The sequence below is a fragment of the Eublepharis macularius genome, chromosome 1 (assembly GCF_028583425.1).
Source record: "Eublepharis macularius isolate TG4126 chromosome 1, MPM_Emac_v1.0, whole genome shotgun sequence".
Classification (NCBI taxonomy): Eukaryota; Metazoa; Chordata; class Lepidosauria; order Squamata; family Eublepharidae; genus Eublepharis; species Eublepharis macularius.
In genome coordinates this window covers 147,420,608-147,436,743 of record NC_072790.1, presented here as the reverse complement: position 1 = coordinate 147,436,743, position 16,136 = coordinate 147,420,608, and the positions used below count along the sequence as shown (strand labels likewise).

At 43.4% G+C, this 16,136-nt stretch overlaps 1 protein-coding gene across 1 annotated transcript in view; it reads right to left on the bottom strand.

The window, feature by feature from the left end:
- The window catches only part of DISC1 (DISC1 scaffold protein), a 297,325-nt gene that overhangs the window by 39,668 nt on the left and 241,521 nt on the right, over window positions 1-16,136 (bottom strand). The window contains exon 11 of the mRNA XM_054972088.1: window positions 12,645-12,915. Coding sequence (XP_054828063.1) covers window positions 12,645-12,915 — 271 coding nt within the window. The remainder of the gene's footprint in view (window positions 1-12,644; window positions 12,916-16,136) is intronic.

Sequence of the window (16,136 nt, the reverse complement as noted above, 5' to 3'; positions counted from 1 at the left end):
GTGAATTTGTGTGTCTGTTTGGTTTAAGACTTCAATCTTTTTTTCCTGTGTGTGGCATCTGGTTACCGCCCTGAGGAAGCAATGACCTGTGAAACGGGAATATGAAATATGCAAGCATGAGCCCGTTGGCACTTTCATAGGAGTTTTTGATGTCTAGCTACTCAGCGTATTGCCCACATATGGACATTGTTTGTACACATGAACTGATTACCAACCCTTTTCCTTTATGAGTATATACTACAACCAGCTTACTTTGACTTTATATTGATATTGGTCCTGGCACTTTGTAAATTACTTCCATGTACTGACTGTATTGTATTTTGCCATTAATTTGTCTGGATATATTCGGCTTTTGGTCTCTAACCTTTGAATTTTTGTATATATGACTCATTGAATTTTTGTATATATGACTTGTATCTATGACTCATATCTTTGATTAATTTTCACATATGCTGTTTATTCAATTGTATTGTCATTACTACAAGCATATATATCATATTTTCATAATTCTTTTGGTATTGTAGTTGCTGCCTTCCCCTTCTTTTTGTTTCTGAGGATGTCCAAAAACCAGAATTAGAACTGGTCTGCATTATAAATGATGCAATGAACCTGAGCTGGGACAGCGTACTTTCCTATCCAGCAGTAAACTGATTTAACATTTTAACTGGAATTCAATCACAGCAAGCAAACAGGCAGACAACACACAAATACACAATTTCCACTAGACTGTTTTGCGATCCTTACTGAATCTGTGCAATGGATGATAGCAATAGTCATGCCAAAAGATGATAAGACTAGTATAGGCTGTACAGTGCTTTAGTTTGGCTTCCCATTGCTGGTCTGGAAATGCCTTGGAGAAAACATCCTGGCATTTTGGGGTGTTTCATCCACTTACGCTGCGTGCTAAAATATTAAATTGAGATTATGGAATGATGTGCAAATATGTCAAAAGCCACAACCTTGCTCAGGAGCACTGCTGGCGCCAGGGTTTCTGGCGCCTGCGGCAACGCCCGCACGCGCGTGCCACAGACTTCACGATGACATCATCGCTCAGCGCAAGCCGGGGTCATTCGCCGGCGGATGGCTGGGGTGGCGGGCGGAGGCTGCTCCGCGCTCCGCATGCTGCCCCGGCAGCGGCCTGTGGCTGCTGCGCCCGGCTGGGTCATGTGGCAGCGGCGGCAGCGGCACAGGGCTGGCTGCAGCAGCTGCGGGCCAGCCACGCTAGCTCCGTGGCGCACGCCTCCACCCCCAACACCCCTCCGGCGCCTCTCCAGGGCCCTCGTGCCTGAGGCCACCGCCTACCTGGCCTCTATGGGCGCGGCGGCCCTGCTCAGGAGTAAGTCCCACTGATCTCATACTGATATCGCTAACAGCAGGTTAAAAAAAAGTATTGCTGCCCACGGAAGCAGGTCATTCTGCTTTTGCAGTGGAGTAGCCAGAATTTAAACTCTTTGGAGTTTCCATTAGACCAGAACACCCACCCCATTTTTAAAAAGCACAAACAGCTGCACGATAGACCACTTGCAATGTTTACAGTTAAATTTAATATGTTGCCTTCCTCCTTTGGTTATTTTTAACACACATGACAGAGGTGAATGAGCAAAACAATATAAAAACAACAACAATAATCTCACAAGGATAATGTTGAAGAGATACAGTTGCAATGGTAGTATCTGACATAATGGCATTGAGACAGAGCAGCCTTTCCTTGTAGTGAGAACAAATAGTTCTCAGTATGTCTGTGATGTTACTCTGGGACCATGGGAGCTTTCTAGGGGTTTGCAGACCACTATATACAAGCTAATCTCTTGTTACCAAATCCCTTTACAATATGGGGTTATGAGTACAGAAATCATATTTAGATGCTGACCTTCACTGATGCTCAATGCTGACATTTAAGAAAGTGATAAATTGAGAGCCTCAAAACAATCATATGGAGTTCTACAAATATGAATTTTAATTAAACGAAAAATAAAAGTGCATGGATTTTTAAAATGCTTTGTCCTTTACACCCTGCATACCAACTCCCAAGACTAAAGGCTATTTTAATCTGCAAGAATGTGTGTCGTCTGCTGACAAAAGCATTGCAGCTGGCTCATAATCATGAAGTACTGCAAGATATGATCCAAATTTCTTTACTGAGAAGAATGGAAGTAATGTAAAAACATCAGAAAGACTAAGCCTATTCAAACACCAACACTTTTTCTAGGGCATGGAAATTCATTTCCACCTTGAAATGCATTCTGCCCAACACAGTCAGTTTTTTCTCCCTTTCCTGTAGTCTGTGGCTTCATTCACTTCCTTAAGTGGTCAGAATTGTTTAAGTAAAATAAACTTCAGAGAAGCAAAAATATAAATAGTGTACTTTACTGTGATGAATGTTATCTCTCAGGATGGCAAACAAGAAAGACTGCTGGCAAGCAGCTTGAGGTGATAAAGCCATGGTAACAGATCATGTGTCCACTTTGCTTTAGACTTTTAATCCCAAATCTATACTTCTGTGAGTTGGATCAAGTCTCAAAGGCTGTTTCACCCTCCTCTTGCTTGGGCTGGATCAGTGCAAATTCCAGCCCAGTACAAAGACTGCTATAGCAAGCAGGGAATATAAACCATTTCCTCATACTATAGAGCAGGAGTCCCTAACCTTTTTGGGCCTCTGGGCACCATTGGAATCCTGACGGGGGTGGTGGGCACAAGCACAAAATGGCTGCTGGAAGAGGCTGCTGCTCAGAAGGAAAGGGCTCTGGCTGGCTTGGGGTGAGGAAGAGGACTTCAATCCCCCCCCCAAGCCTGGTACCCTCCTTTGGAGTGCTGCTTCTTGTGAGTAATGGGCTCTGGCTGGCTTGGGAGGAGCGGAAGGCTCAGTACAAGCCCCATCTGGCCACACCCTCTTCCTCAAAAGACTCAGCGGGTGCTGAAGAATGTGCCTGCGGGCTACATGTTGGGGATTCCTGCTATAGTGAGTTGACTTTGAAACTAGATACACAACAACCTGTACATTCAGACTGAAAGCCGAGGTTTGTCAGCCACCCACCCCCACCTCCCCTCACCTACCTGGTAGCGAGTGCTCACTTATGTGCTTGCATGCTCCCATTACACCAGAAAATGATGTCATTTTCCCACATGATGGAGGAAGCCCCCCACTGCCCCCCACCCCCCTGAACCCTAGGTACCTGGGGGACCTAGTAACCCTATGAAAGCCCCACCTATAGAAAAACAAACAAACAGAGCTGCTACTCTGAAACTATAGCATGAAAGAGAGAGTTTAATAAACTTCCCTGTCAAATCTGGAAGAATGGTGTGGACTCTCTGGCCCAATTTCTTCCTCCTTTTAAAGGAAACAATGGCAGGATCCACCATGCAACTGCCATTATTCCTGTTGCAATAAGGGTGACTCAGCATGCCTGCACACTGAGGGTACAGCATTTCTCTTTGCACTAGAAGCAGATTACGTATACGTATTATCTTCTTACTGAATATGATGCCTATCATTGTCTAAACTAGGGGCTTGTCTAATCTAGGAGCTTCTCTGACTCCTCCTTTTTCTGTACCTTTGTGCACTCTCTCTCTCCTTGTGGTCTTGCCACATCTCTATGGGTCTCTCCTGTAGGTCCATGCCAGGGATATGCCCAGGAGAGCATAGATCCACACACGTGAAACTAGATTAACTAGCCATTTGTGATAAAGTGTTCTTTAGATTACGTTTCTAAATCCTTTCTAACAATGCATGTATTAGAATAAATTATTAAATTATTAGATTAAAATAAATAAGTTCTATCTTTTTGCAATAGTCTTGCCTCAAGCATGTTTGGTGCGTACGATCCTACATTTTGCTTGAGTGTGCCACTTTGCTATAATGACTAGTTCCCTCCAAGGTGGCTTCAGCTGCACATTCATGTATACACTGCGTAACCTGCCTCTGAGTAAAATGAAAACTTTTAAATTATACAGCCAACCAAATAAGGAATTAAACCTAATATCAGTAGTGAAGCATGTAGGATTATATTGTTCTACTGGCATTCTAATGCCTCTCACATGATTTGAAGAAATAGTTATATTATTATTCCAGGTAGCTCGCTTAGAAACGGAATTAGAGGATTTTCTAGCTAAATACTTGACTTCATGCTGGAAGTGCATACTACTGTTGAAGTTTCTGGTCAGCTTCTGCTGTTTTGTAGTTATTATACATGATTTGTAAGTAAACAAGCGGAAAACGTGAAAGTAATATAGGAGATGCTGATTGTTTAGTACAAGCAGAACAAAAAGCATTATGGTTTGTGCAAGTAAATATAGTGATAAAGGGCTGATGTTATAAAATATACATGTTCACATAGAATTTTAGGATTGAGGAGTACAACTTGTTTGAAAGGAACAGACTAATAAGGATACTTTTCACACTCGTACTTTATTGTGTTTCCACACCTGTTTCACATCCCATGTTTGCAGAGGTTTCACACTTGCAAGCTAGTCATGGGATGCAGTGCTGTTCTTAGTCCGCGGTATCCTCGATTTCCCCCCCCTGAGAACATATCGCGATGTTATTTTGAATCTGCTGCCGACTCATGGCTGGCCCAATTAATGCCAGCGTGAACACTTTTGTCCTCTTTTTGCTTCTCTCCCCACTTTCTCCTTTTCCTCAGGAGCTGATTGGTCTGTGTGGATCTGACCACATCCTCTCTCCTCAGCTCCCTGACCGCTTTGTCCGCCCCCTTTTTTAACGTTTCAGCATTTGATGGCAGTGCAGTGAAGCATCTCGGCCCACCTGGCTGGCTGGCAGCAGGGAGCTGGGTGCCCACCTGGCCTGGCCTGGCCTGAGCAGGGAAAGCAGAGCTCAGAGCGGGAGGGAGGTGGGCAGGGCTGGGGTCATGGGGTGTAAGTACGCACACTCACCCTCTGTGCCCCAGAGCCTCCATCTGAACAACACCCCCAAAGAAATCGGGCTTGGCTTAATGGGCAGCCCTGGCCGGGGGTGGGGGGAGGGCTTCGGCTGTGCTGAATGCGAGGTGTTTGGTGCATGGTCTGGGACTGAGCTGACTTTAATCTTCGCTCAACTGCCTCTTGCCCTTGCCAAGTGCAGGTGAGTTTGTGAACCGGGGATTATCTGCGGCCCAGAGCGAAGGAGGGCGGAAGGCTGGGAATGAGCAAGAGGTGTGGGAGACTCTCCCTCTGGCAAGGCCTCCTCTCAGCCTCTCCTCTCTTCTGGCTCCTGTACTTGTGTCCCCCTCCGCTCCTGCATCCTGCTGCCATGGCTTCCTTTTAAGCTTCCTCATCACATTGGAGCTGTTTGCTTCTCTGCACCACTCTCTCCTTTTCCTTAAGCTGATTAGTCTGTGTGGATCTAATAAAACCCACCCTCCTCAGCACCCCATCAGCTTTTTCTGTATTTTTTTTTGTATTTCTAAAGGACAGTAATGTTCCAGTGTTAAAAAGGGATTCAAACAAACATGGGGAGTCTTTCTCCAAAAAGATCACCACACTCCATCCATTCAGGGTTCACATGGTTGTGTAAGACCAATGGTGGCCAGAAAATTTGCTGGGTAGGGACAATCAGCTCTCAGCTCTATTTTCAAATGTGAAAAGTTAGAGTGCGAAAAAGGCTGCACAGAGATGCAGTATTGATGTGCATAGGGAGGGGTGGGGTTTCAAGTGGTGACATCACAAAGTTGCAATGCACACGCAAACTTTTTAAAAAAAGGGTAACGTGAATTCCAAAGCCCACAAAGCATGCAACAAAACTGGGGCTTGTGAAACAAAATGCAGGACACCAATTTGAAACTTCTCAGTCAGTGTGAAACGCACGGGTGCTGAGCCAAATCTGTTGCGATCGTGACGACTCCACAGAAATGGCACGTTAACCCGTGAGTGTGAAATACATCAAGGAAGAGGGAAGAAGTAACATTATATGTCAAGAATGTATACACTTTTGAGGAAATTCCTGAATCTGAGCATGGAGGGTTGAAAACCACTGGGTAAAAATAAAAGGAGAAAGAAATAATAGTGATATTATGGTGGAGGTCTGCTATAGACCACCAAGCCAGGCAGAGGACTTGGATGATACACTCCTAGACTAGATTACAAAATTTTCAAAGATGTGACCAACCAGCTGATGTCCTTCAGGGGCTCAACTGAGCCTTGTGCCCTGTGTAGCCTACACAGCATCAGCAAGATAGGTGGCCCACAAAACAAGGCTTACTCAAAGTTGGTGTGTGATCTGCTTACTAAACACCTGCAGATACTAGTGGACAGGGTCTACATCAACTATTATGATATGAATCCTAGTAATGTGGGCTGGAACAGATCCACCCTTGTGTAAGGCTCTTTGTGAGCATTCTCTCTAAGGCTTTCTTTAGGCACATCAGCTACCACAGCCAAGTTCTCCTCCCTACTGTGAGCTTGTCTCTTGAGTGCATCGTAGTTGTAACATTTCTCCAATGGAAAATAAATACAAATCTAGACGGATTTTTTTTTAAAAAAATCAAAGAGATGGGACATAGTTCTTGTGAACCTTGCCCTCTGGGACATCGAAACCAGTAGGGCATGCTGTCGCCAGGTTGACCCTTTTTTGGGTGGCTCAGGATGGACCTCAGAATTGGGGATAGGAGGGAGGTTTACCACACCCTACTCCCTCTCTCTCCCCACTGGACAGACCTTTCTCTGCTCCCTCTCTCTGTGCCTTCCAAACTCCAAGTCTCCCAACTACTCCTCCCCAGTCCTCCTGTTTTGCCTGCTTTTATGGGGTCTTCCTGGAGCATTCTCCCACCCCCCAGTTCCTCTCTATGCCCTGCCACCTCTCTCTGCACCCTCCCTGACAGATGGTCCCTCTGGCCATTGGGGGAATCACCTTGGGCTTCCCTGGGTCCAGAGCCCCACCTCTGCATCTCCACGCCTCCCTGCAGGGTGGGGCTGGCTGGGCCCGGCCTGCACTGGTGCCACCGTGGCTTCGACAGGCAGGCCCTCTGCTCCTTGGGCATCTCCCGGCATGGCCCGCCTGGCCTGCCCAGCCCTGGAGCCTCGGACCCTTGCCTTTCAGGGTCCTTCTCCCCAGCCCCCTCAGCAGTGTCTTGAGCAGTGCAGGAGTTCTCCCCATGCCGGGCATGTTCCTCCTGGCCAGTCTCAGCCCCTACTGCCTCCCTTGCTGAGGGAGCCTCCACCGCTCCTGCCCCAGCCCTTGCCAGCTGGCCTGCTGCTGCCGCAGCTTCTGCCAGCTTGTCCGCCATTGCCGGGGCCTCCGCCGGCTTGACTACCACTGCTGCAGGCTCTGCTGGCTCAACTGCTGCCACCGCGGCCTCCACCGGCTCTTCTGCCACCGCCACCACTGGCACGCCTGTGGTGGGGGGAGCGTCCAAGGGGGCCCCTCCCCAAAAACCCAGGTAAGTCTGGGGAGGTGGGGGGGTCTCAACTCCAGACAGTTGTCATGGGAGATTTCCATTACCCTGATATATCTTGGTTCAAACCCTACTAAATATGTAAGCTCTAATAAATTGTCTTGCTGACAACTTCATCTTCCAGAAGGTAGAGAAGGAAACAAGGGAGGTCTGCTATCTTGGACCTGATTCACACCAACAGGGAAGAAATACAGGATTTGGGTCTAGAGGCACCTTAGAGACCAACAAGGTTTTTATAATGTGAGTTTTCAAGAGTCACAGAGCCTTCAGATAGGGAAGACCTAGTTGATGAGGTGAATATAGTGGGCACCCTGGATAGTAGCAACCATGTAATTTTGGAATTTCAGATCTTCGGGAAGCAGAAAGCTGAACACAGTCAGGAACATAGGATGGAATTTAGAAAAGTTAATTTCAATAAACTCAGAGATATGCTGGGTAGAATCCCATGGTCAAATACTCAAGGAGAAGGGAGTTCAAGATGGGTGGGAGATTTTTAGAAATGAGATATTGAAGGCACAATCACAAATGATTTCAATTAGAAAGAAAAATGGGGGAACCTAAGGAAGGCAGGGTGGCTCCATAAACACCTTTCTAAAGATATGAGAATTTAAAAAGACACATTTAAGAAATAGAAGGAGGGCCATATAACCAAAGAAGAATATAAACGAATTGCCAGGGCTTGTAGGGAGAGTGTTAGAAAGGCTAAAGCTAATTTTGAGAGGCTAGCAAAAGATGCTAAACATAACAAAAAAGGGTTCTTTGGGTATCGGAGCAAGAAAAAGGACAAGAAAGTAATAGGTTCATTGAGAGAGAAGAAAGTGCAATTTTAACAGGTGATAAAGAGAGGCCAGAACTGCTCAATTCCTACTCTGCCTTGGTCCTCTCTTGCAAGGGAAGCTGCTCAACCTGGCAAAAAGAGAACACATGATGAAGGAAGCGAGTTGCAGCCTAGGGTAGGCATAAGTCAATACATAAACATCTAGCTTCTTTAAATAAAATCAAGTCCTCAGGGCTAGACATCAACTTGTCACCTTGACATGCATACTTTAAAAAGTTTTAAAACAACTAATCAAAGAGTCAGTCCTTGAGCATTTAGAAAAGATGGCTATGAATAGCCAGCATGGGTTCCTCAAAAACAAGTCATGTCAAACTAACCTTACCACCTTTTTTTGAAAGAGATACTACTTTATTGGATCAGGGGAATGCTATGGACATAGTTTATCTTGAATTCAGAAAGGTTTCGTTAAGTTCCATATGATATTCTTGTTGACAAGTTGGTAAAATGTGATTTGGACTTTTCCACTTTTAGGTGGGTTTGTAACTGGTTGACAGATTACACCCGAAGTAGAGTGTCCCGGGGATCTGACCTGAGCTCTTTGTTGTTCAACATCTTTATAAATGACTTGGATGAAGGAATTGGGGGAGGGGTGCTCATTAAATTTGCAGATGATACTAAATTAGGGGGGTATCAAATACCACAGAAGACAGAATCAAGATTCAGGATAATTTTGATAGGCTGGAAAACTGGGCTAAAATTAACAAAAAGAATTTCAACAGAAATATATAAACAAAGCTCTGCATTTAGGTAGGAAAAATCAAATGCATAATTATAGGATGGGGAGATTTGTATTGGCAGTAGTCTATGTGAAATGCATCTAGGAGTCTTGGTAGACCATACACTGAACATAGGTCAGCAGTGTGATGATGGGCTGCATCAACAGAAGTATAGTGACCAGATCATGCAAAGTGATGGCATCACTTTACTCTGCTCTAGTTAGGCCTCACATGGAGTATTGAGTTCAGTTTGGGCACCACAGTTTAAGAAAGATGTTGACAAGCTGAAACATGTCCGAAGAAAGACAACAAAGATGGTGAAGGGTCTGGAGACCCAAGTTCTGTGAGAAAAGATCTAACGAGCTGGATATGTTTAGCTGGGAGAGGAGACGACTGAGAGGTGATATGATAGCATCTTCAAGTATCTGAAGTATTTTATTTGCTGTCACAAATAGGATAGAGCAGAATTGTTTTCTGTTGTCCCCAAGGTCAACCAATGGGTTAAAATTAAGTCAAAAGAGTTTTCAGCTAAACATTAGGAAGAACATCCTGACAGTGAGAGTGTTTCCTCAGTAGAACAGGCTTCCTCGGGGTGTGGTGGGTTCTCTTTCTTTGGAAGGTTTTAGGCAGAGGCTAGATGGCCATCTGCAAGTAATGCTGATTCTATGACTCAGTATGAATTTAGGCAGATTTTGAGACAGAGGGAAGGAAGGGGTGAGCCAATGCTAGCCTATTGTGGCCCTTTCTTATATGCCCATGGTAATGTTGATTGCCACTTCAGGTAAGTAAGAAATTTTACTTCAGGCTACATTGGCCCAGGGATCCTGAAGATTTTTTGCCTTCCTCTAGGCGAAGAGCAGGAGTTACTGGGGGAATGGGGGAAAGTAACTGTGAATTTCCTGTGTTGTGCAGGGGGTTGGACTAGATGACTCTTGAGATTCCTTCCAGCTCTGTTTCTATGTTTGAGGTAACAGAGAAAGCCAAAGACAGGAGCTGAGTATTCCACAAAGGAAGGTGCAGCAGTTTTAGGCAATCTGTCATTCCTTTCCAAAGAGAACATGAATTTTAATTGATGAGCCTTCTCTCTTTCAGTTTGAAAACAACAAAGCAAAAAGGAGGGGCACACAAATTAATATAAAGCAAGTACTGAAACATGACAGTATAACTGAAATAAAATTTGCTGGGGGAAGGAGAAGAAACAGGGCAATGTGATTCTATGGGATGAATGGAGTAGGGTTGCCAATTCTGGCTTGGGAAATTCTGGGAGATTTGGGGACAGTGGCTGGAGATGCAGAATTTGAGGAGGGGGGGACCTCAGCATGGATGTGGTGCCAGACAGCTCACCTGCCAAACCTGTCATTTTCTCCAGGAGAAATGGTGTCTCCAAGATGACAGCCTTCCACACACATTTCCCTAGAGGCCTTCTGTAAGGCTCTGGGTAAGGCCTTAAACCACTTTTCTTTGTTTTTATTATGGGCAATTGTTTGTTTTTATCACGACATTAGCTAATTCAACCTTACCTTTCAAGTTTGCACTCCTATTGCAGAACTGATTATTATCTGCCTCTTTGAAGGCCCCTCCTGCCCAGGCCCTAACTCTTACTGATTCACAAAGTGAAATCATGAACTTGCTGGATAGCCCAGAACTAATCTGTAGGCCCTGGTTTACCAGAGTGCTTAAAATAATTTCCTGGTAGAGAATTTGAGCCACCACTCAAGGCTTAAATTAAGCCTCTGGGCATGCAGCTGAAAGCAAGGAGAGATAAACAGATTCTGACAATTGTAAGTGTCAGCTGATTTACTAGATGTTCAGATATTCACACAAACACCCAGGCAAGTAGCTGAAGGAAAGAAATGCTAAAGCCACTTGTGCAGATCATTTAAGAAATTGCTACTTTTCTGCCCCAGCATAACCCTGGGAGAAGTGACATTTTAATGAAGCCCATGAGCCTTTAGCTCACTTCTCCAGAAGTTTTGTTCCATGTTTAGGCTCAAGATACCACACAATAGGCTCAAGATACTAGCACAATCTTTGCAGCCTCAAAATGCATGGCAGGAAGAATCTAAAGGAAGACAGCCAGTTTGGTGTAGTGGTTAAGAGCGCAGGACTCTAATCTGGAGAGCCGGATTTGATTCCCCACTCCTCCACTTGTAGCCAGCTGGGTGATCTTGGGCTAGTCACAGCTTCTAGGAGCTCTCTCAGCCCCACCCACCTAACAGGGTGTTTTGTTGTGGGGATAATAATGGCATACTTTGTAAGCTTCTCTGAGTGGGCATTAAGTTGTCCTGAAGGGCAGTATATAAATTGAATGTTATTCTTATTATTATTATTATTAAATCATCCACAACAGACAATCTTAGTGAGAAGATCAGCCTGTGCACAGAAATGCTTCATTTGCTGAAAAGTTATAATTAGCATTTACAATTTAATTCTGAACAGTATTTATTAAGCAAGTCATAAAGTCCCAGAATTGTAGTGGCATGCTTTCTGGTAAACCTCAATCAGTTGTTAGTGCACAATTAATTATCCTTATATAATCTACAGTTCATCAGGTTATAAACACCCATTTAGTTTTTGTGAACAAGATACAAAGATATTAAGACTAGCTTCAGTTTTAAAATGTAATGCTGATGTAATAATATTCAGAACCTTCATCCTTATAGTTTTACAAAGTAATTAAAAAGCCTATCCACTAAGGCTTTATAATGTTTGGTTAATATTGAACACTTTTCAGTGCCCTCCCTACATTCGCCATAGAATTATAAAATTGCAGAAAATCCCAAGATAAAATAAATTCATGTATTGTCGAAGGCTTTCACGGCCGGAGAACGATGGTTGTTGGGGGTTTTCCGGGCTGTATTGCCGTGGTCTTGGCTTTGTAGTTCCTGACGTTTCGCCAGCAGCTGTGGCTGGCATCTTCAGAGGTGTAGCACCAAAAGACAGAGATCTCTCAGTGTCAAAGCCAAGACCACGGCAATACAGCCCGGAAAACCCCCAACAACCATCAAAATAAATTCACTTTACAAATGCGTGACCACATACACATTAGCTTCTAGATTTCAACCTATGCAATCTAGACCACTATAAAATGTCCCTGCTGCCTCTATGAACACAGCTCTGGTTCTGCTATATTTGAAGTCCCACCCACCCCTTTTAAGCCACTCACTGCTTAATTAATTTTGTGGATCTTAAGAAATTAGAGCAGTTGAAACTTAGTGGTAAAGTGTGTAATTTATTTGGATGAAGTTCTAGCAGGAGAAAGTAGGGATGAGAAATACCCCACTGTTAGGCAAAACAGAAACGAAGCATTTATTTTACTCATTAAACAGCAGTTCCTGTAGTAATACTGTCTCTATTCTAAGCAAGTGCAGGCTCAAAACTTTGCCTAATGAATTGCCACTATTAGGGCTGCTTCACACATTACTAAGTTCATGCAGAGAAGCTGCTTCCTACCTGTAGGTAACTCAGTATGGATACATGCAGCATTTTACAACTGGTTAGAAATGTCCCATGTGTTATGAACTGCACATGGTTATCCATTATTTCATGTTGGAATTTAGTTTGATAATGTGTAAAGTAGCCCCCTATTCACATTATCATCCAATGTGTAAATGTAACTCTCAATACGTGCCCAAGCAGAATCTTAGCTTTGAAAACAATGACATCAGAGAAAAATAAACTGAAAGAACAAGAACAGCTTGATACCTCTTTCGATTCCCAATGTGCAGTTTGATGTTTGCTTTGGGTAATAGGATGCTGGACAGCACTCTGTTTGGAGTCTTTCATTAGAAAGTGTTTTGATTGTCCTTGCTTGGTGCTCAACAAAGCATCACCAGTATCCTCCACTTCATCTGTTTGGCTCGCATCTCCCTCAAAAACACAACAGCCACCTTCTTTCAACTGGAACTCTTGAATCAACAGTTGACAAGCCTCTAAGTCAAGTTCCCACACTCTTTCAAGGAGATGGCTCACACAGCTGTGGGGGAAAAAACAAAATAAAATAAGAATGCTGTTCAGAAAGAATAGTTCATTTTATGTAATGCTCTGTATTTTAAAAAATCGAATAAAACTGGCAGTTCTCAGAAAGTTCTGCAGATTATCATTTTCAAAGTGCCAACTGATTATTTCAGTCTGGTTTGGGATTCTCTGATGTGAACTGGCATAGCTGGATTATGCTGAATCCATAACAGAATAAGTCAGTTCAGGAAAGCCGCATCAGACACTCCTAAATGTGATTCCTGCCCAGGAATATCAAGGGACACCCTGCAATAGGATATTGCCTTCTGTTACTTATAAGATTACATAGATCTTGCACTATCCCTGAAACACTACAGATATTTTGAGAATTCTGTGCCTTACTCATTTAAAGCAGCCAACTATAGCCTAAAAGGGCATGCCACAATTTCTTCCTGCCAGCACTGTGTTTGTTATCCAATGTTCCATGGGATTTCAGAATGTACAAATATAGTAGGTTCCACTTTAATTTCTGTGGTGAGTAATGTAGATTTTTTTAAAAATTAGCGTTCCTGCATACACATTGAACTTGTTGGATTGGGTATAAAGCTAGAGTTCCGTGCACAAGTATGTCTTTGTTAAGTCTCATTGATTTCAGACATCATGGTGCCAGCAGGCATAAGGGTTCAATAAAGCTGACTTCAAAAAGAATTGGGGAGGCTTAACTGTGCAGGGGCATTGCAGGTAAAACTTGGTATTTGTTACATAACTTAATTTCCTCAGAGTATAACAGGGAATGAACAAAAACTGTTTTAAAACTAAGGAGTACATTAGTATATGCCTATTTCAAATGCCAACTTTAAGCTTCCTTTTTTGGTATATGCCTCTTATATCAACCATCAATGACTAATTAGTTATTAGAAGGGATGGGCTTTTGCAGACCTTCTGCAGCCCTGGGAACACCAATGTCAGCCCTCCAAAGCTTGATAGGCAGCTCTGGCTGCCAACCAGAAAGCTCCCATTCTGATCTATGAGAGCAGAAGGATTATATAACCCCCAGCTCTCATGTGAGTGGTTTCAGTTTCTAGCAGGCAGTTAGACAGGGAGGGACTGCTCTTGGATTTTCAGTCACAGAGGGAGCTATTTGAACCTTGTGCTTGAGATTCTGGTGCTTCAGGGTTGTGAAGCACCTGCTTTGGTTCCACAGTCAGGCTCAGGGGCTAAGCCTAGTGGGTTACTCATCTGAGGAATCTTTTATTATTACTTTGAGCACCCCAGTCTCTGTGCCACTGCAAGCCTCAGGGGCCAAGCCTAGTGGGTTCCCATGATGACTCTTATTTAGAGAATGTGCCCCAGCTGGGAAGGTGCCTGGGCGGTGGGTGCCTGCCACCCCTTGGCTGCATCTCAGCAGAGGGACTTGGTTGTCCATAGTTGGGTTTGTTCCAGGAGGATCTGAACCCCCCCCCCCCCTTTGGGAATTCCTTGCCACTAGACCATCCAGGGCCTCGACATTCCAACTGCTTGCTGATGCAGCTGCTCACATTACCCCTCACACCCTTCCCCTATTTAATCCCCTCCTCATGAGTCCCCTCAAGAATCACCCACTCTGATGTGGAGATGGATTCTGCTGGTACTCTCAGCCATCCTGTTGGAGTGATGGATCCTGGCTGTTGTGGCAACTCCCACCCAGGGTCTGTTTCCACAAGGCTTTTTCTTTCTGGCTTCTAGGCTCCCCATCCCTTGCCCATCTTGTTGGAAAGATTTCTGTTCCCCCAAGGTCTCCTTCCTCAGGATTAATCTCCCCTTATGGATCGCCTCTGTCCTGTCCTGTCCAAAAATATTCCTGTCTCCCCCAAAGAACATCTACTTCTCCCCCTGAAGATTAACCTCCTCTCATAGATTGTCTCTGTCCTCCTGTCCTTTAAAAGAATATTCCTGTCTCCCCAAGAACTCAAAACCCAGGGCAGGTCCATTGTACATATTTAATTAAACTGGCTAATCAATGTTAATCCACTGTGCCAGATGTGAGTGTGGTAGTGGTAGTGGTGGCAGCAGCAGCTAACATGGATGATGCATAAAAATCATGCCTCAAGACACAAAATTGGACCTGTCTATTTCTACATGATTGTTTGGTTTCTTCCATGGAATGATTTATGATTCATTGAAAACACTGCAGAAAGGATATATTTTTCCACCAATGGTAATTATAGCTTAATTTCTTTTTAAAAAATAAATAAATTATACCTGAATAGAAAGGGGTACATAAAGCACTTTAATTGTTCTTCACAATTGGCTTTGGTGATTAGATCTAAATTATACAGCATATATTCATCTTAAAACTGGTTTAATTGCATTCCTTTATCATTTTGTAATGAGTTTTGTGATATCAATGTATATGAAGGATGACATAAAAAACTGGTTGTATAAGAGCATACATCAGTGGGAAAAGTTAAGTAACCCGGTATATTCTTTAATATAATGAGATTAACATTGGGAGGCAACGGAACTGCACACTACTATTGTTATAAATAGTTCTCAAAACTGTAGTACAAGTAAATACTGATTTTCAAAGTTATGTCTCTAAATTATTGGAATACAACAGTAGATAAAGTATTGTGAAACTGTAAGCAGAATGCAATTCATTGGGTGTGAGTTAACAGCTTTATGGTTAACTACAATCAGCATGAGTCTATGGGCAAATTTTCTATTGAAAAGTAATCCTTACTCTTTAGCAATGGCCAGAGATGATTGAAAAGGCAGCAACTGGATCTTAAACAAACAACATTTATTTGAGCTCTGGTTTCTTTTACAATTCAACTTTTTGTGTGCTAATACAACGGCCAAAGATCCTCCAAATAGAAAATTTTGGAATCTTTGTATTGACATGATGTAATTTTTTAATACATGAACTTTCGTTTTTGTTATGTATAACTAATTTCCATAGTTGCCTAACCTTGACTTCTGAAATCACTCATATTAAGAAATTGGAGAAGCACTTATTGGTATAACCAACCTATGCTACTTTCAAACATAGAGGAGGCATTCCTAGAGTCACAGATGGCATCCTATTCCACTTCTTCACTAGAAAGCTCCCCTCCACCAAGTTGATATTAGCCATGGCGGGAAACACAGATATCCCCACAATTATTCTGCTATTATGAATTTTGTGTACAAGGGGGAATAATGGCATGCACTTGCTGCCATTTCTACTGAAGCATATAATGGTCACAAATGCAGAAGCAG